This window comes from Mytilus trossulus, chromosome 5 (assembly GCF_036588685.1).
Source record: "Mytilus trossulus isolate FHL-02 chromosome 5, PNRI_Mtr1.1.1.hap1, whole genome shotgun sequence".
Classification (NCBI taxonomy): domain Eukaryota; kingdom Metazoa; phylum Mollusca; class Bivalvia; order Mytilida; family Mytilidae; genus Mytilus; species Mytilus trossulus.
Window position 1 is genome coordinate 16,094,553 of NC_086377.1, and position 22,821 is coordinate 16,117,373.

The 22,821-nt window shown below is 31.5% G+C and overlaps 1 protein-coding gene across 1 annotated transcript; it reads right to left on the minus strand.

The window, feature by feature from the left end:
- Positions 1-422: 422 nt before the first annotated feature.
- Positions 423-7,282, minus strand: LOC134719453 (uncharacterized). Its single transcript, XM_063582445.1, has 5 exons — positions 7,136-7,282; positions 4,470-4,490; positions 3,164-3,475; positions 1,437-1,505; positions 423-571 (listed from the first exon to the last, which is right to left on the minus strand). The coding sequence occupies exons 1-5, from the start codon at positions 7,221-7,223 to the stop codon at positions 552-554; spliced, it is 510 nt and encodes a 169-aa protein (XP_063438515.1). The 5' UTR covers positions 7,224-7,282; the 3' UTR covers positions 423-551.
- Between the last annotated feature and the right edge of the window lie 15,539 nt (positions 7,283-22,821).

Below are 22,821 nucleotides of genomic sequence, written 5' to 3' on the forward strand. Positions count from 1 at the left end.
TATGCGTCTTTCCCACGTCAGGAGACAGTAGTTCAGTGGTTGGAGTTTGTTTATTTGAAACGCATGTGTTTTTCGTTAATTTTTCGTACATAAATTAGGCCGACAGTTTTCTCGTTTGAATTTTTTTACATTGTCATTTGGGGGCCTTTTATGGCTGACTTATGGTATTGGCTTTGCTCATTGTTGAAGATCGGACGATGACCTATAATTGTAAAATTATGTGTCAATTGGTTTTCTGTGGAGAGTTGACGCATTGGCAATCATACCACATCTTTTTTTGTTATATTGACAACACTATTGGTTAACCAATGCAAATCATTAGATATTTTATGATATTTACTTTTTGGAATTGTCAAGACAACATACTTGCAAATACCATATATCATGTCATGAAATTTCAACACAATTATTGTTGTCATATATTATATAATATTTACATATATTATATAATACTAATTTATTCATAATCAGGTATATATTGATTATCAATTTTCATCAATTATGACATGCATATACTCCACTGTCAACCATGCTGAACAACCATTACTTATCTAGAAACTGGCATAATTTTCTGAAAAATAAAAAAAATTAAAATAAACTACAGTGTAAGATACATAGTAGAAAAGGGATGTTAACGATATGTATCCATTTCCCTTACACCATAAGTTGCTGATCATAGCGAAACAATATAAATGGGTTTATAATCTCTTCTCCATTTTTTATTTTGGTTTGTCATCGTTTGTCAATTATGAAACTATATTGATACCCTGGTATCAAAACCTAATATATGCAATTGCTCACTTACTTAGACGTTGCTCATTTAACGCATCACGTATTCAAGTATAGACACCTTATTGATATTCAAAAGTTTAGTTTTAAATAGTTCATTTTGAAACAAAAATCTATAAATTACTTCCATCGCACAAAATGTATTGAGTTCTTTCAGTTTTGACTACTAATATGTTTAATTTAATAAAACTAATATAAATCTCGTAAGTGCCCAAGTTATTATTTGTTTTATTAATATTGTTATTGAACTCTAAATTGCAGGTTTAATTAAACTCATTATCACTTGATTGTGTTCACTGTTGTTGTGGTCAGTGTTTTCAGTTTGGTAATATATTAGTTTTGTTTTGTACTGTTGTATGATTTTATATTCCTTAATATGTCTGTTTTCAATATAATTGTTTCGAAACTGTAAACAATAGTCATAAGAGTGGGAGGTTTTACCTAGATGGAAAAGAAAACAGGTTTAAACTATAATTTTGTGGAAAAATTCTGAAATAAGACAATTGATATTCATTTAGGTTTTAAACTTTGAAACATGTTCAATATATGGTAGTATCAGTAAATTATGTTTGACCTTCACCTATTGCATTTGCCATTGAGTTCAAGATATGTGTTTATATTTTTTTCTTAAGATTACTAATACGTACTTTTGCAGTACCTGTCATCGTGGGTCTTTTTACAGGTACAGAAACTTGAACAAAAACTCTTTCTAGCTTCTATAAAATATAGAACAGAAAGATATGCAATGCTACATAAAGGGACTTAATGTGGTACCTAACACTACAGGGAGATAACTCTGTAAAATCAGCAGAACGTTTTAATGTGGTTGTGTTGTCAAGAGAATATTAAGCTTTTCAATGATCAAAATAAGTGTTTGTCAAACTGCTATATAACCAGTGTATTTTTTCTCATTTAACGGTTGGTTCAAATTTTTTGAAAATCTCACATTAATATCAAACGGTTAAAGTAAAAGTGTTTTCAAAATTTTAAGAACAATAAACGACCCAATTAAATTTTGGTTAAGGTGTTGGGTACCAAATAAGGGTATACATCAGTATGTCAAAAATTCAACTGCACGACAATACTCAACAGTCTTTAATATGTGGCACTACAATATTTCAAATTTTATGTGAAGAGATAATTATCAAAGGTACCAGGATTAAAATATAGTACGCCAGACGCTTTTCGTCTACATAAAACTCAACAGTGACGCTCATATCAAACTATTTATAAAGCCAAATAAGTACAAAGTTGAAGAGCATTAAGGACTCAAAATTCAAAAAAGTTGTGCCAAATACGGCTAAGGTATTCCATGCCTTGGATAAATAATCCTTGGTTTTTCGAAAAAGTTTTGTAAGCAGGAAATTTATAAAAATGTACACTTTCTTGATATCTATTTCATCACTGAAATGTATAAAATGAACTATAAGTTTGTTCCTAAAAATGCGGAAAACACAGACTTATTTAAGTCCTTTCAAATTCATTTTCGTTATATCTATAGGTAAACTGATTACAATTATTTGAACACTTAAGTGAAGAAATTAAAATTGGTATTTCAAGTTGGCGTCATAAACATGTCTGGCATACACAATGTAAAGCCTTTATCTATAAAACAAATCTTTGTAAACTAAATTGTGTTTCAATTTTTTTCTTTATATAACGTTCTAGCTCCTATGTGTACTTCAAATGTTACTTGACAAAATCTCAGAATTATGGTACTATGGAAGAATATCATGTTTCTCTTTAAAAGACTGAACTTAATATTCTAGGGATTTCTACCCCCGGAATTGGCCGTTTCAGAATCTAAAGGACTAATGGTAACTTTATTATTCGTAGCCAAACATAAAAATAACGTCACGATTGATTTAATTTCCATTGTTTAGCACGTCTTTAACCAATCACAACCATTTGGTGTACCCTTTTATTACCTAGGATGCATTAGATTCTGAAACGGCGAATAAATAACCTAAGTTGTATTCGGCTAACCATTCAGACGTTTATTATCTCAATGCTCTTAATTCACTTTGTTTTGACTTCTAAAACTTGTCAGTTTAGCGTCACTGGTGGGTCTTTTGTAGACAAAGCGAACGTACAGCGCTTACACTTGTACTGTTTGTATTAATGATGAGTTTATTTTATACAACTTCAACCAATTTCCATTATTGATAAAAATTGAAATTAAGATGTCAATAACACTTATGATCAGTGTTGACATGCTTGTAATAACGTAGTTCTCTTCTTAAACCACTCGGCGAACGAGGTGCCATCATTATAAGAGAGTCTTCTCATAAATGATAACGATATTAAAACTATACAATAGCTTGCTCTCATGTTATAAAACAATTTTATTTCTTAGTTAGGCAAATAAACTTACTGCAAGCATATTTGACATAGAAGGAGGCTTTACCCTGACCACAGGAATGGTTAAACAAGTATGACTTAGCCATCAGCATTCCATTTGCATAACCATAACATGTAGTTTGGTAGTCGCAGTACTGCCTGGTATGGGCCAAAATGACAGAATCAAGAGGTCCACAAGTTTGAACTCCGTTGTATTCATAATTACTGGGTCGACAGGGGATATTTCCATACTGTGCCTTAATGATCTTCAGATACTGGTATGGATCGCACCATATCTTAATTTGCTCGTTGAAACAGAATCTTTGCCACCATGATATTGACCATGCTAAATAAAAAAAATGATTCAATGATATAGTTTGAAATGAACAACATGGTTAAGTTTGATGAAGGGAAGATAATCTCAAATAATGAGAAAATATGTCGGCCAACCCTTAAAGTAATCAATATTGATCTTTTTCTAACAAAAGTTTTCTATCTGTATTTAACGTGCGTTTACCTATCAAAATCCTCAATATATACTAAGCCGGGGATAATTAATATTATCATACCATATATATGATTATCTCGTTTAGCTAAGAAATAAAAGAATATATTCTAAGCGCGCCTCTTCAGAATCTAAAGGAGTATAGGCATAGGTTACGTGACGCCATTGGTTTAATTTCCATTATTGTGTCCGTTATAAACCAATCAGCATCTGTTTAGAATATTTTTTGAAAATATGAATTTGAATATAAGAATGCATCATGTATGTATCGCCGAAAAGTTGATAATTTGATAATGAGTTAATGCAGTGCAGTTCAAATGTTGCCTAAAGCTTCATGAATAATAAGTGCACTAACTTTGTCTGGTTGGTTTCTTTTGTGACTAATCAATGCTTTAGTCTGTCCAAAGACTGTACGATGAATTTTACTTACTAAATTCATTGACAATTATATCATTTCTTCTTTCTTTCTCATGTATGAGATTCCTATCTAAGGAACACCCTTTACTGGGTTATCAGGGGTATTTACAGGAGTGGGTAAATCAAAGATTTATTTTATATTTTTAAAAGTTAATTAAAATATGGGTTAGATAAAAAAAAACAAAGGTAAAAATAAAAGATATAATAAAATAATGTAAAAAAGGTCCAGTAGACGTGTTCTGTACATATGTTGGATAAAAATAATAATCAATAGGGGATGGAAAAATATTCACAGAGGATTAAAAAAAGGCACAGGTTCTAAAAATCATCTTTAATACTCAACATAATTAAGAAAATAGATACTTACTTCTTTTATAGTTAGTTATTTAAAAAAATATATATGAGTTTACTTTCTTACTTTTACATTTTTCAATACAACCTGTAAAAAAGTAGAAATACAACTATGAATTATTTAATCATTAAATTGTTGCTTGATGAATAATATAAATCAATAAATGTATGTACAAGATACATGTACAAGTATGGCAGGTGAATTTGTGAACATGTTTATAGTAAACTAATAATGATGAGGAACTTTTATTCTATAAGTATTAGATCAGGCATATTGAACATATATATCATGTTATGGAGGGGTATTTGCGAAAAAATACCAGTCAAGGGACCGTGAAATTCTGTCCCAAGACTGGTATTTTTCGCATATACCCCTCCATAACATGATATATCTGTTTAATTACACCGAATAGATTTGGATTGAAACTCTCTGTACATGTGTAGATAAATACTAATATTATCATAGAACCGCGTTTATTATACATGTACTAATACGCGTTATCTCGCTTTCATTATGTAACGTCATCTCCGAAATCTTTTTGCGGGAAGATGCTCGCGAGGGTAAAAAAGGAATATCCAAAATGGCAAATACCATGGTATTTGAGGCAAATTCACCGGCAGTGGTGAAAAACAGGCAAATTCGTTTGAAATGAGGACAACGTATTAAAATATCCGAAAAATACACTGGCTATCAACCAATCAAAATCTTGCTTTCTTATATAAGGTGTAATTATTGAAAAAAGTTAAGGAACATAATGTAAATGATTTTATGTTATTTTTAGTTGTTTATGTATTTCTCCCTTTTTGAAATTGATTATATTACATGTCAGACTGTTTAGCTACGGCGAAACAACTATGCTTATAAAATAACGACAATTGTTTCCCTGAAAAAATTTAGCGATGACAACTTGAAGTGGTGATAAGACATTAAGTGATTTTATTTTTAAAATTGGAAGGTTAGTTTCATAACCTCTCAAAAACAATTGATAAGTACTACAAAAGTTTCAAATACGATTATGTGCTTATCAAGCAGCATTACTAGTAGCTTTCGAGTTCATATAATAATAATACTTGTAAAATTAGATAAAACATTTCAACTACAATTTTGATACGAAACCATTCTCATTTCAAAATATAGTTTCCATCAACTAAGCTTTGAATCTGTTGTTCAAAATACACTCTATACCATTCTAACGATTCGAACTGAGTGACCACGACATTGTAGTGATATGATTTTTTTGGTCATATTAACTTACATTATGGAAACATTTCTCTTGTACACATATTGCTATTTTCTAAGCATATAATCTATTTGAGAATCTCTTAAATTGTAATTGTAACATTTTGTTTATTTTGACAGAATGAATAAATGCACTTTCATACTAATCACTATAATGTACATGTCCACACAAAAGTGGAAATGCCTGACTGTAAGGTCTTACAGTAAATGCGTATTACTGTAAAACGAGATGTCTCGCACCTACGTTTTTCACAAGAACATTGAATAGGTAGTATAAAATAGCCATTTTAATAATTTTATGTACTGTTCGACCTGTTTTAGCATCGTGGCTTATATGTCGGCACTTCATTACCTACATGCATACACCATCTTGTAGAATGTTTAATTTCGTGTATACTAGAAAACATTTGCAGTACGGTAATCGTACTTAAAACTCAACATTCAAAAAAACAAAAAGCTGAATTTGATGTTTTGAGCAACAGCTTAGTATCCTTGGTAACAAGTGATGATTTTTGACAGAAAGATTTGACCCAGAAGGACTCTGATCATACCTTTTTGCTTTACTGCAATGTTTATGAGGAGACGAGGAATGACAAATATGTGAAGATACCAAACTTACATTAAAAAAAGAATTTAATTTTTCATGTTTGTCGTAACTCGGTTATGATTTTAATATTTTCTGTCGAATTATAAGAATATCTTTAGAATATGCATAGTTAAGAGGGTGTCCATGGAAAAATCAGGCAGCGGATGGTACATGACATATTTTGTTTTCTAAATTTGTTCATCTATCTCATATCACAAATTCATTCTTTCTCAAAGTTAATTTTTGTTTTTTTTATTAACTGCAACAAATAAAGAGAAAACAAATACATAGAAAGCACTGAAAATTCTTTGCAACGGGGAAATAACTCTTTATTTTGTACACAATTTTGTTTCATTGTTAGTGAACTATAAAATCATTTTCTAGCCATCCAAAATATCTTTGACATACATATCCTTTGTATGATATAAACATTGCATTGGATCAAAAATTCTGTAGGAAAAAAAATATGTTGTACCACCCATATCATAGGATTTTCCTGATATTTACTTGAACAGCCTCTTAATAGTAAATGTTGTCTTAATTCTATTTAAATTTTTAATCTAAATGAATCAATGATAGATATAGATATATATGTATTTCATAAAATACGAACACAAGTTTTACATGTTATATGCATATCTTAAAGATATTTTTATAATTCGACAGAAAATATTAAAAGAATATAGCTATCTATATGTATCAATTGCTATTAATTACTCTGTGTAAAAAGAATATATCTATCTATATGTATCAATAACTATTAACTACTTTGTTTCAAAAGTGGCAGATTACTGCATACATAAGAGCTATGACTCATGAATATAATAATGTGACAAGCATGTTTGGTGAACGATACAAATCATGTGATGAATTTTTATAGGTATAATAAAATAGTTATTTTACTTACATTTATGATCGCACCTAGGAATAGCTGAATAGGCCCCAAACACAGCATTAAAAACAACAAATAACGCGGCGAAAGATAACAAATGCATTTTTTTCACTGAGACTTCTATGATACTAGCACCCACAGAAATGAAAAAACAATGGCAAACACCAGTTATATTTGAAAAGCGTAGGTGGTTACAGATGGTATTTTGTCCACCTAAAACAATTTATGCAAATTAGAACATGTTTAATTAAACAATAATTGTTATGTACGTTGTAACACATGCATGTTCAATTTTGTAAATATCAATATAGTTGAACTTATACTAAATTCTTCTTGTTCAAGGCAGTTCTTGCAAATGTTTCATCATCTTTAAAAAAAAAAAAAAAAAAAAAAATTATTAAGGCTGCGGTTTATGTTCTATTCTGCCACAGCCTTTTAATAAAATGGACACTAAAATGCAATTGTTTCTTTTTCAACTTGTCCAAAAGTACATGACTTCAAACCAAGTAAACGTTACATGTACGTGTTAGAAAAGAACAAGATACATTAAAGTGCAATTGTACATTGATGATCCCGGTAAAAAATAGATTTCAAACTTGTCTGAGAACGAATGCACGTAATTAAATATATATAAATAGGAAAATTAACAATACATACATGTTAGAAAAGTACAAGTTATACTAAAGTACATTTGTACATTCATAAGACCTTTAAAAATCGAATTTTTGAGCACGCATGCAAGTTATTAATGAATGTATGTATATAGGAAGATACTCAAAGTTCTTAGTTTGCTGCATCGTACATTTTCAATAAAATTATGCACTGATACTCTTAACATATGGAGGAGGGACGCCAGTTCATTTTTTATTCATTCAGATTTTCTTTAGAGGTAATGATAGTTTGTATGAATTCTTGATATTTACAATTTAGGTAAAACTTCATAATTATGTCCTTTTTTGTGTATATTTTCATTTGACTGGGTTTTCATGAGGAAGATTCATCGATTCAATGTTTCTCTCTTAATGTCCCTTGGCCAAATAATCAAAGTAATCTATTAATCGACTACACGTGTATAAGTAAAAACACAAAAAAATACTTAACTCCGAGGAAAATTCAAAAAACGAAAATCAAAAATCAAAAGGCAAAATCAAAAGTCCAAACACATCAAACGAATGAATAACAACTGTCATTTTCCTAACTTGGTACAGGCATTTTCTAATGTAGAAAATGGTGGATTGAACCTGGTTTCATAGCTAGCTTAACCTCTCACTTTTATGACAGTCGCATATATATGCTACCTTTTCTACGTGTACTTTCTCTCGAATGTGCTTATTTAATACCATACACTTTTGCCGTTCGAAAAGGAACATTAACTTATGTTAAATTCAGAGTGTTAATTCAAAATTACAACTGACATTGCACGATTCTTGAAAAAAAATTGTTGATCTAACTCATGAAAGCAATCACTTGAAACTTTTTTTAAATTAGTTCTAGCTTTACTTAATCTCTGTTTTATTTATCTTTGTTGTAAGATCTCTGTCTTATTGACGTATTAATATATACACAGCCTTCGTTTCTTTGTGGAAGGACATAACTCATGTAAATCACTACATCAGTTCAAAAATGCTATTTTTTATTTACGTTAAAGCTTTTCTTTTTGACGTAAACAAACTATAAGTTGTTTATTGTTTAAATAATTTACATATGAGAAGTGTTATTCAGTAAGATTTGTTAAAAACAATTTTTCATGTACTTCCATGTGTTGCAAAAATATTTGTATAAATGAACATATTCATAGGACATATACTATACTACAAGACACGTTTTTATTAAAATTAAATGTTTCACTATGTTTTACAAGATTTGTAAAATTGTTATTTTATGATAGCTGCATGCACACAATGTTTTGTTCTCACGTCGTTGTCAATAATAATATTATTTGTTGCGACATTCATACAAGTGAGAGGTTCGGCAAGCTTGAAACCAGATTTATTCCACCATTTTCTGAGAAAATGGCTATATCAAGTCAGGAATATGACAGTTGGTATCCATTCGTTTGCTATGTTTTGGCTTTTGATGTTGCCATTTGATTAGAGATTAACCTATTTTAGTTTTCCTCAAAGTTCAGAATTTTTGTGATTTTATTTTGCAAGTATGTCTGTATTTCATGTATGATATGACAACAGACTAACTTTTTATATCCTATAACGTGACATTTACTCTGACTTTGTGTAACTCAATAATATTGTCCTTAACACTTTACCTTTATTTAACTATGCAGATAATTAATGTGAATATTAGAAAAGGAATGTATAATCAAGGGTAAACTGATAATGCATCCGATTAAACTACAAAAGTAATTTTAAGAGCACGTGACAGTATGTCACTGTTTCTTACACAAAACAAAAGGATAGGAGCAAGCAACGCATTTCTTTTGGAGTTTAGTATGACGTCATTTTTCATTGAACTAGTAGACATGTTGGTTTAAGATCCAGTTGAAGCACGCTCCAGGGAGCGTTTTTTTTCGCTGTATTGAAGACCCATGGGTGGCCTGTGAGTGCTTTTTGGTCGGGTTGTTGTCTCTTAGAAGCATGCCCTCTTTCCATTGACTGACTATTCGTCGACCTTATTTACTCAGATAGCGATTGAAAAATTATTGTAAAATCAATATGATTGCCAATGAGGAACAACTATATACTATAGACCAAATTACAAAATAAAAAACAATTATAAGACACTTTACTGAGAATAACACTGAGCGCCCCCCATTATCAATTTTAATTTCACTGTACATTCATTTTTGAAATTTCATGTTGGTCTTTCAAAGTAGCAATCTGTATACAAATTATACCTTATACCATGTAGCGGGTTATATTTGCGGGTATAAAATTTCGCGATTTACCTAGGATTAGGTATACGAAATATTTTGGCGGACTCAAAACTTTCATCAATACTTTTGCATGTACATTTTTAAATTAGCGGAATTTATTTTGGAGATTTTGATATATCCGCAAAAAATTACACCCGTGAAAATAACCCGCTATACGGTATTATATATTATTGCTGTTACACAATTTTGAAATATGTTTTAATAAGGAAGAGGTGTGCTTTATACAAATCGCATGTGTGTCATCTCTTTACTTTTATTCATGTCGTTCTTTTGTTTATACGCTTTTTGTTTCTTGAACATGTTAAAATAAATAGTTATCAAAGGTACGAGGCCCATAGTTTAATACGCCAGACTCGCGTTTCTTTTACATAAGAGCCATCAGCTACACCCAGATAAAAAAAGTAAGATAACCAATGTATAGCCTTTATGAAACAAAATTCCAAAAAATTGTCATAAATACGGCTATGGGTATCTATGACTTGGATAAGAAAATGCTAAGTATTTCAAATAATTTAAACTTCTGCAAACAATTAATTTATAAAAAGGACCATATAATTGCTGAAGTGCTGACTACTTGGCCGGAGATACCATCAGGGAGACACTTCCACCAACAGTTGATACAAACTGATTTTTTTTAGAGGTACCATGATAATAGTATAATACGTCAGACGCGTGTTTCGTCTACATAAGAAACATCCGTGACGCTCAGATAAAATGGTTAAAAGCAAAACATGTACACAGTGGAAGAGCATTTATAAACCAAAATTCCTAAAAACTGTGCCAAATACAGGTAAGTTTAAATATGTCTGGGATAGGAAAATCCTCAGTATCTCGGATAATTTATACCTTTACAAACAGTATTTTTTTACATTGATCATATATTGGTATTCTGGTCAACACGGAGGTGCTGACTTCTGGGCTGCCGATACCCTCGATAACGAAACGTCCACCAGCAATGGTTTCGACTTTGTGGTGTAAATAGCTACCAAAGGTACCAGGCTTATAATCTAAAAAGTCAGATAATACGTCTAAATTTCACCCATTTACTTACAAAATTAATAGAGGCAATACTTTATTGGAACATTATTATACCTTACTTGCTCAAAACGTTAAATAAATCAGAGAAGACAGAACATATATTAAAGTACTATTTATCATCTAGTTTTTAAGAATATGTTTCCAACTACATCTATATCAAAACATCTTAAAATTACTGAGTAATCAAAACATCCCTCCTCAATTATCTTGTCAAATATTAAATCACTTATAAAAAAAAAATTCAAAATAAAAACTCGCTTATTCTTTTTTTTCAAATTTACTATACATGGTATTATTCATATGTGTGTAAATTAAATTTCAATGTACATAAATATTTGATAAGCTAGTCGTGTAATGGTAACGGTTGTTGCTTATAAAATCATTTGCAATCATAATACTATATACTACACCAAGTCAAGGTTAATTTTGATGTTTTGTTTTTTTAGCTTTGACGAGATTCATGTTGTTACCTTAGCATAGCAATACGACAGTTGAGTTATGACGATAATTAACAATACAGTAGTCTGATGGCCACCATCATGAATTGGTCCACCAATTATATGATGCATACGTGTATCAGCAGTTTAACTATTTTTCTTATGTTTCCTATTTCAAACTGTATCTTTTTTACCAAGTGTGGATTCGTATGGAAAGTGAAAAAAACACATATTAAATAGATAATGTAACGGTCCACGAATCTAGTCTCGCTGCTTTCGAGTTCATACTTGTCATGCTTATTTATTTTTGTATCTTGATATGAATCTTCTTAGTCTATTTAATATATTTGAACATTGATGAACTATTATTGCTTCAATATATCCTTATGTGTGAACAAATAAAATTGAGAATGGAAATGGGGAATGTGTCAAAGAGACAACAACCCGACCAAATAAAAAAACAACAGCAGAAGGTCACCAACAGGTCTTCAATGTAGCGAGAAATTCCCGCACCCGGAGGCGTCCTTCAGCTGGCCCCTAAACAAATATATACTAGTTCAGTGATAATGAACGCCATACTAATTTCCAAATTGTACACAAGAAACTAAAATTAAAATAATACAAGACTACCAAAGGCCAGAGACTCCTGACTTGGGACAGGCGCAAAAATGCGGCGGGGTTAAACATGTTTGTGAGATCTCAACCCTCCCCCTATACCTCTAACCAATGTAGAAAAGTAAACGCATAACAATACGCACATTAAAATTCAGTTCAAGAGAAGTCCGAGTCTGATGTCAGAAGATGTAACCAAAGAAAATAAACAACATGACAATAATACATAAATAACAACAGACTACTAGCAGTTAACTGACATGCCAGCTCCAGACTTCAATTAAACTGATTGAAAAAAATTACTTTAAACTTTTAATAAATTCTTTCATAGATACAAAATAAATTATTAGTAAATTGGCTATACACTACCTGTATAAAACAATTAACGTTAAAATTATTCTAAAAGTCTAGAAATCATGATGTGATCCGTGTTAACTAATCGAACTTTTAAACAAACTTATGAGTAAAGGTTATCTTACTAATGTTTTAATAAAATCTTTGAATATAGTTTACATTGAAACAAATATCGATTTTTATCGGCAAATCAAAACATAACTATTTTTTTTATTTTCAAAGGGGATGTAATTATTTAGATATATCAATATAAGTAAACATTTACAGACGCTATCATAGCCTGGAAGTTCTGTATTGCATTCAATTTGGGAACTTAGATTCGCCAAAAGTATTAAACAGTTAAAAACTTAAAACATGATACCTTACATGTTTTTATTATTACCGAAATCTACAAACAAATAGAGAAAACAATAATGAACAACACACGGCACAGATAACCAGGCATAAATTGTCGTGTTTTTTTCATTTTGTCAACGAATTTTTAGTGTAAGAATGAAATCAAAATACAAAAATAAAAAAAACGTATTTTTTTTTCACTTCATTTATTGTTATAGCATTATCATACAAAAATATATATTTCTTTGACCTAAAAACAAAGAACATATAGAAGAGAAACAAAGGTATAAGTAAATTTGATATTTCTATTGGTTTCATTGAAACTGCATATACCATTGTATACGGCGAGAATAACAGCGAAAACTTGCTTTTTCTTATCATTTTTATATTCATTGCAAGAACTACGTACGAATTAATACCTGAAGAACATTGGGAAAATAAAATCTGTATGATTGTTTCACCTAACTGGTGTCAACCTTGTCAAAAAGGAAAACACAGGTGAAATTTGCTATTTATTGATAAAAAAAAAAATTCTAGCAATTTTCTGTAAATATTGTGCAATAAACAATAATTTAAGTTCGCATTTGATTTGGAATTTGCTTTATAAGGTTTAGATAATATTAAGAAAAAAAATCATTCAAGTAAAAGTAAATGGAATTTTGTTTAAATCAAACAGCAGTTACATGTAGGAATGTTGGAATGTTCAGAAATATACAAAACAAAATATTGGCAAATGGACAAAACAGAAATTACAGTGAATTAGCTTTCGCATAATATTTAATACAGTAATTTTGGGGTCCTTTATAGCTTGTTGTTCGGTGTGAGCCAAGGCTCCGTGTTGAAGGCCGTGCTTTAACCTATAATGGTTTACTTTTTAAATTGTTATTTGGATGGAGAGTTGTCTCATTGGCACTCACACCACATCTTCCTATATCTATATGTAAGATTGGTGCATCAAAGTTGTTAACGAAGTGTTTTTATGAAAACTTTCATTCGCCTATAACATTTTAAATTTGTGATGATTCTTAAGGATTGACAAAGTTTTCCCGTGGTTGTTCATAATTTGAATTCACCTAATTATTATAATTTACAAGTACAGGTGAATTGACCGCATTCCTTTTTTTCACTTGTGTCACAAATGACACACTCTCGAATCATCCGATATATTGAACATGTTTAACATGAGGTTCAGTGCAAACATGTCACCGAATTTAAGGTTAATGTATCTTGTTTTATAATTATCGAGTTCAAACATAGTATATCCTAGAAATTGAAATCACATAGTGCACATTGGATACTTAGTACATTTATATATACTGAGTGCCAATAAAAACGCAACACTTTTGTTTTTCAAAAAAATCTTATAATGTTTATGTTGTTTATATTAGAACTTTGTATAGTTGGTTAAAAATGACTTTTAAGACAATTTTCGACAACTTAACGGTTGAGTGATTTTTGGAACAAATGCGAAGTAAGGTTTTTTTTGAACGGACATAAGCCGAGTTCACCGTTTTTCAACATACGCACCATTTTCACGATTTTGTCATTTAAAGCTTGGCTTATGTCATGAGTTTTCCCGCCCTTATTGTTAGGAAACTGCAATAAACATCTGAGTAAATGCCAGGACTTTCTGACAACCAGCGACATGCAGTTTTGGACATGATTCAATGAAGCCTTTCACAGCATACAATTACGAGAAGACTAAAGTTGTAGCCTCTACAATAACCCAAATCTTCAACAAATTCAACAAAAATGGATGATTTAATGATAAGCCACATCCCGGGGTACAAAAAGCAAGAAACGCCCAGCCTGACCGATACATTTGGTCTTAAACATATCCGATATTGACTCTGATGGCGGTACAAAGGTCACGAGAGTTCAATGGTGGTCACGGTAGATCCTTTGGAGCAATTTAAGTAAAGCACCATTTGCACAGAGATTGTTAAAGAGCACCAAAGACTTTCCTTAGTGACATCTAAGCGACCGTCAGGCGTAAACATCGAATTCTGTAGACCAAAAATCATTCATTATGTACCAAAAACCGTCAGTGGTGGTTACATAGACATTTGATACCCATCTTGCCAAAAAGTCATGTGTTTCGCCCGATTTTGGTCCGATCGAGCAAATTTTGCATCAGATTAGACAGGGTTTAGACGATGAAAACCACACCAATATCATAAAGTCAGTTTGAGTTTGCTTTGCGGGACAAGTGGAATAACATTCCTCGAGATCACATTAAACGTCCGGGATGATCAATTCCACGGCGCTGTCGAGATTGCGCTGCAAAACGGGATTGTATAATGTTTTGTTAGGACTGTGAGTTGATGATTCGACATTGGATGTTTCGTATACCTATAGCGTCTGAAAGATGACAACGAAACATTTTTGTTTGATATCGATATATTGTTAAAATTGTTAATTTTCAAGAACAATTTATTTTGAAAGATTATCATTTCTAATATAAATTTTATTCTGGAAAAACCAAGTGTTGCGTTTTCATTGGCACTCAGTATATTAAGTGTTTGATTTTTAAAGTAATAGTACTGATTTAAGATAGACTAGAAAAATACAAGCATTTGACAAATAAAAAATCATTTTACGGCATGTATTTTTCTCTAATGTAATATATTATCATGTTTACAAGTAAAAAAAAGAAAATATAAAAGTGGTTGTTTAAAAATATCGGAAAAGAATCTACTTTTGAGATAAAAAAAAATGTAATTTGTTCTTATTTGTACATGTTTCAAACCGGAAAATTTATCTATGACTAAAAGTCAGTCTAATGACGAAATCAACATCCGGACTCTTTTTTTGTCGTTTTTCTCAAAAAATAACTCAATCTGAATAATCATAAGAATGGATGACAAATGCGACTATGCATATTACCTATAGAAAACAGAGGCATGATGGTTAATTTGTCATGGAAGGAAGAGAAGCGACACACCAAATGAGGTCTTCTCGTTTAATAGTATAAATACATGAACATTTTATTACTATTAATGATAACTTTAGATTTTGTATGCAATTAAATATCAACTAATATTAAATCAATTTAAAATGGACAAACAAACTTTAAGGATTGTTCTTGATTTGAAATATTTAAATCATATGTTTTTTATCAATAATATTGTTTTTAGAGTTGTCTGAACATACACTCATGTATACTACGGTCAGGACATTTGCCATTTGTATATGATGTAAACTTGAAAATCATATCATTTAATAGGGTTTTTTAAGATTAGAAATGAGCCACAGAACTAAGAATAAAATCATTGAAAATTGAAGATATAAATGTATTATTGATTATAGTTGGGTTTTTTTTTAAGATATATGTTATGTATCTGTATTGTATGGTCGAATGTGTTTTGTAGTTTAGTCATGAGAGTTGTGTCCCTTTGTATGATGATGATGCTTATTTGTCATGTGATGTTAATTGGGTCTTTGAAATAAACGTGCTATGGAAATAGATGTGTTTTTATTGCTCTTAATCAAATATAACTTTAGCGGCATGGGGAGGCAAGTATATGTCCCCCCATGTACGTAATATATAACCCCTGCGCAAAATCATATCGGATCAATATCAATAAGTATGAATACTGTCTTCACATTAATAAAAATAATGGATACTTCAGTCTAACTTAAAGTGTCAATTAAATGTCAAATATCACTTAAGTGATGTTTATAATGTATGAATATATCTTCTTTAGAATTGTGTTATTTTATTACTTTAAAGGCACTTAATTATATGTTACTTAAAGTTTACTACAACAACAGTACGTATGTTCAAATAAAGACGTTATTCTAAAACATGTGGTTCAATTCCGATCCAGACGTTAGATTCGTCAATAATACACTGTTTTTGTTCTTATTTTGTGTATATTCCTTTCTTAGTGAAATGAAAAATACAATGATGTATTTGCATGTTTTTCTACAAAGGAGTCGAATATAGGTGGAAAGTGTCGTCTACTGTTTTGTTAAATATTTTTGATATTTCGTATTGTCATTTTGTGAGCTAATTAGTGGTTTTGAAATTTCAGATACACTCAGTTTTGGCTAAAGACCACGTGTTTGACTTAAACGGTCTGACATGACTATTCTTGTATTCGTATAACTCTTTTTCCTAATAGCTTCATTTTAAGTTCAGTACTTTGAGTCCTCAGTGCTGTTCAATTTTATACTTGTTTGGCTTTCTAGCAATTGTTTTTTATTTGAGCGTCACTGGAGAGTCTCACGCGCGCCTGGCGTATCAAATTATAGCCTGGTATTTTTGATAACTATCGCGATCGACAAGTGGAAAGAAAAGAAAGTGTTGTTAAATTTCGTTCTTTTTTGTAGCGGTGAATTTTTTGTTGATGCAATCGTGTGGTTCATACCATGCAATATGTAGGCTTCATATGATTCACTTTTTTAGTATATCTGCCCTTTTCATTCCGGTTATGCACTGTACTATTGAAACATAGTTCCTGTTGATATTCAATCATTCTACCTATTACATTTCCTCGACAACTGAATTGTACAACCATAACTGATTGTGTAGGATTTGATTTGGTTTCCGCTTGTGGGCGGTTTTTTTTTTGTTTGTTTTAGTTTACCACAAGATTGTCCTCGATAATCCTTCAGTAACCATTAATTCTCGACGTAGTAAAAATACCTTCCGAAGTTCTTTACCACCTGGCGATGTTGCATCCCCATTGGATTCCTATAGGAAGCTAACTTATCAATATATTTTCAAATCTTATTTCCTGTTATAGCAAACGAAAACGTATTGAGTTACGAGACTGTATCAGCTGAGATAAGAAGTCATGGCGTTGAAGTCATAAAATTTTGCTCAGTGCTTGGAGCCCAAAAATCATGCTCGAAACACCAAATCAGGCCTCACGGTCATAAAACTTTTGAGCATGATTTTTGTACTCAGACTCGAAAATCAACCAATCAAATTGCTGGATTTCATGTATCGAGCATGATTTTTGTGCTCCAAGCACTGAGCAAAGTTTTATGCCTTCAAGGCCAGGTATTTTGATTGGTTGATTATTGAGTCTGAGAACGAAAATAGTGCTCAAAAGTTTTATGACCGCAAGGCCTGCAGATCTTCGGTTTCAAGAACAGCATTGCAAAAATAACTCATGAAGATTTCTGTTATTCTGTTAAGTTACTTATCTCTTCGTACCGGTGACAACGATAATAAGTCGAAAGATAACATTTAGAAATCATACGTTAAAAACAAATTGACAACGCAACGTCCATAATAATGTCAATTAGATATTGAATGAAGAGGAATGGGTAAGTGGTCGATAGAACATTTACAAATTTGTCAAACCCTGTCGTCACATCCCAAATCTATCTCCGGCGCGAACATTCTCTTTCTATAAACATGATAAATATATACATGCACAACAGAATTATTAACTTAAGCCTTTTTTTTAGACAGGAGGGGAAAGAGGGTGTTTAAAAAATTATGAGTGTCAATTTTAAGCTTTTTTCCTAACTGTGTATTGCTACCTTGAGTGTAGTGTAACAAAGTATTAAACGGAACGGATATGATCTCTGCGCTGGAGATAGATCCTGTATGTGCCTGTTTACTACCCCAAAAATTGTTGTCATAAAGATTTAATACTTCGGTCCTGGCATGAAAATACGGATTATTTTGTTATATTAAAATTTGCTGTTACAATATATTAGAAATTAAAAACCAATTGTTCAGAGAACAATTGAAGGTCTTTCCACCAAAACAATGTATTTTAATATGAAAGGTGTAACAATAGGTTTGAAATGTCATTTCAATCGTCAAATGATAGCTTATTGTACGCTGATTCCAAAATTATATGGTTTCTAAACAATATTTTTTTAGATAAGGGAGATAATTTCTTACTTCCGGTTTGAAAAACTCTATTTCCGATAATATTTGACTATTTACTTGACACTGATTCCAAAAATATCTTGTTCTATATACTTTTATATAATAAAATACAATAAATAGCTACTTCCGGTTTACACAAGGTCACTTCCGGTTGTTTTTTCAAGGTTAAATGGTTTGATACCGTTTGTCAAAAGTCTCATGACTTTATTATGTATACACATGAGGTAAAAGCAAAGGTCAAAATCTAGAACGTCAAATTAAGCTATGACCTTGAGATTAATTTCAAGGTCATTAACCAAGAACCTCAAATCAAATGACCATAGGACTTAATTATGTTTAGTTAATGAGTTATATCACCATACGCGTATTTTTAAATACCAAAGGGGAGAAAACTCCCTTTTACATTCAACGTACCCTTGCAATCAAAATTTACGTGTTACGACATGTCCCAACAAACAATTTAGAAAAAATAATTTGTCGATATCCTATACGTTTTCTGGAAATGAGTGGAAATGAGCCATATTCAAAACTTAGAATATGACCTTGACCTGTGACCTTGACCTAATTTTCATTTTTTGGACCAAGGACCTCAAATCAAAAGATCCTAGGTCTCTATCAATTATGGTTTACCAGTTAGAAATGCAATTCACTTATATCAAATGAATAAGGGGAAATAACTCTCATATGGAGCGTTCTTATCACTTCGGTCAAAATAGGACAAATCATGCGAAGGATATAACGATCAATTTTGTAAAATAAATTTGTCATAATATTTTATGGTTGTGAAAGAGTTGCGCTCACAAGGAAAACCGTGTTTGGGGAGATAACTCCTACAAAGAAAAGTTTTCGGTTACGCAGGGTAAATTTCAAAAGCGCATCAATTGTTCGATATCATATACCAAATATCTAAGTGACATATTGCGAAACAAATGTTTATCGCAAGAACAAAATAAGGCGGAAAAAAAAAATAATCAGAAGAAAAACAATTGGTCTTTCCACAGAAAAGTGGAAAGACCTTATTATTATAAATTAAGGAATATTTCTCCCTCTTGCAAAGCTCTGATTCCTTTCACGGATTTGGCTATACTTTTTGAACCTTTTGGATTATAGCTCTTCTTGATCTTTTATATTAGCTTTGGATTTCAAATATTTTGGCCACGAGCATCACTGAAGAGACCTGTATTGTCGAAATGCGCATCTGGTGCAAGAAAACTGGTACCGTTAATTTTATTAATGAAATAATTTTATGTTTACCCCTTATATCATTTCGTCTTACGATGTATTTGGCAAATACCATAGTCTGATGTAATCTCTGCATAAACTCACAAAAATCCCATTTGTTATCTCAAATGAAATTTGTATATCTTGAATTTTATTGAATGGTGTAAATAGGCAGAAATGACACTTTTGTTGACATGGAAGTCTATTAAGAACCATTTTTAGGTAAAATTTACTTGTCTGTGAGTTTGCATTCAACATTGAGGATTAATGCACTCCATAGTATGCTAATTTAAGATTTCCAGAAAACCAGGGGTACCTCTATTCGGAAGACCTCTTCTGTCTTATATGATTGGAAGGTATGTAGAAGATTAGCATCTTCAAAGCTGATACATGAACAATTCAGGGTAAACCTGGTTTCTTTAAAGTTAATCGTAAAAGCTTTGAAAGTTGCAAAATTTGGTTTAACATATAGGTTTCCGTTGGTGGTATGACACCTTTAGACCATACGTGTATTGTCAAGACCATATGCGTATACTCATATGGGCCGAACGTACGTGTTTAGCTAGACTATATGAGTATATACTCGTTTGAATATTAACGAGCTGACCATATAAGTTTTTGGACCCAATAGGTAATTTTGTTTTTAAAATCATTTGCCGTCTTTGCATCATTGTCCATCTGTAAGATTTTGTTTGTCTGTGAGTCAATGACGGTCTTTGAATCATTGTCGTCTGTGATTCCTTTTTCGGTTGTGAGTCCTTGTCGTTCAATGTCTATGGAGTCAATATCTGTGTGTGAGCTTATTTTGTTCGCTTATCGTTGTCTATATAATGTAATTTGACGCGGCTGTCGTACGAGCGAGAGTTTTAGCGCTATATAACCAGGTTCAATTCACCATTTTCTACACAAGAAAATGTCTGTATCAAGTCAGTTGTTTTATATTCGATTGATTTGTTTGAGATTTATATCTTGCGATATCTATGCCTTGACTATGAGGGCGCGTTAAAAACAAAACTTAACGACAAAAGAGAGGATTTTGGCTTCCTTATTTTCATTTTTTAGCCAAGAGTTCCAAATACTGAAGTTAAAATCATCACTTCGAAAATTTTACGGCCGCCATCACATGTTTGGCCGTTATGAAAGATCCGTTGTACAGATTATATCGGATATGTTCCTTAAGTCGTAACTTCATTCCGTTTCCTATTTACGATTGTGACCTACCGAATTATATTATTCATTTTGTAAATAACATGAGCAACACAACGAGGGCCACATGTGGAGCAGGTCTGCTGGCTCTTCCTAAGCACCTGAAATAACCTGCAGTTGTTGGTGGGATTCGAGTTTCTGTTTTACTCCTTTTTGTGACTTTTTGTTTTGAGGTTAAGTGCTATAAAACCAGGTTCAATCCACCATTTCCTACAGTAGCAAATGCCTGTACCGATTCAGGAATAAGACACTTTTGTCATTTGATTTTACCATTTGATTAAGGACTTTCCGTTTTAAATTCCCCTCGTCGGAGTTCAGCATTTTTACGATTTTACTTTTTGTATCCGTCTGTGCGCCAGTGTCCGTCTGGAACTGCTTTTTTTTCATTTAGTTAATCTTTTTATTATTATAAACTGTCGGACTTTAAAAACACAAACATATTTTGTTTATTTTATTAATCAAATCATGGATTATATTCATTTCATTGCTTATCATGCGTCACGACGTGGGTTTTAACCGGTTTAACATTAAACTGCGAAATGTTTAGTTTAAGAAGCTTCGTAAGATTTTCACTGCATCAAACTGTAAGGATATTCCAGTGCAAAAATCATTCTAACATCCAGGTAGGAATTAGAAATTAAGTCAAACTAATGGTCACTCATGTTATCATTTTGACTTGTGTATTCTCCAATTCTCCATAAATCTAGAATAGTGATGGAAAAAATGTATACCTTACAATATACAAAAAATTATATTGTACAATTTCATGCTAAAAACTCTAAGTTATTAGACAGATATCATACCTTTGAGCTGGCTTTAGATAAGATCCATTCGAGTCGAATTTCATTTTTGCAAGGACGTTTTAACACCTTTTGTGTGGACAGATGGACATTTTTCAGACGTTAAAACAAGTCTACTATATAAGCCTTTAATGCGATTGCCTTGTTTTCTACATGTTCAACATGTCAAGTTGAGACATAATCATTCAATAACTTTTTTTAAGTAGTAGCATACGGCATATGGTCAGGAATTCTGGTGTTGTAACAATGTTATCTACACTAATTCTTCCACTTTTGTAAAAAGAGGGGCGAAAAACACCAGAAAGGCATTCAAACTCATAGATCAAACGATTGTAAGATTCTACACATTGGTGATCACATGACTTGATGGTCATACAAACTAGGTACTCTGTATGAACAGTACATTTAACGACCGGCATCCCTATAACATTGTCAAGTGTTCAGATCTTGGCCACAAATTTGGTTTTACAAAAGTTCTTAAATCGTGAAATATGCCGTACGATGATGTTAGATATATAAGACCGTTTAACAAATATTTACGATTAACGACTTACGTGAAATATTGGTTGCAAATTCCCGTCTTGGTCTAAGCAGTGGTTAATCGGTAAATTTGCAAATAGCGGGAAGAATTGAAGTCGAAAATGAAATAAAATAAATTAACTTTAACATGTTTAATAACTACTATATATATATATATATACGAATAGCACATATTATCTATCTCCGTGTTGATTCTAACTGTCTATAAAAAAAATATTAAATGACCAAAAACGGGTAGCCAATATTTGAACAGGTCGAAGTTTAAGGTACCTACTATAATGTTTAAAACATTTTTAGCATTTTAATTCTCAAGAAATTGTTTGATTCCATGAATATTAGAATGGACCACAGCTTATTTGATCTTACATTCTCATCATTTCATGTATTCTCTGACTGTTAGATGTCTAGCA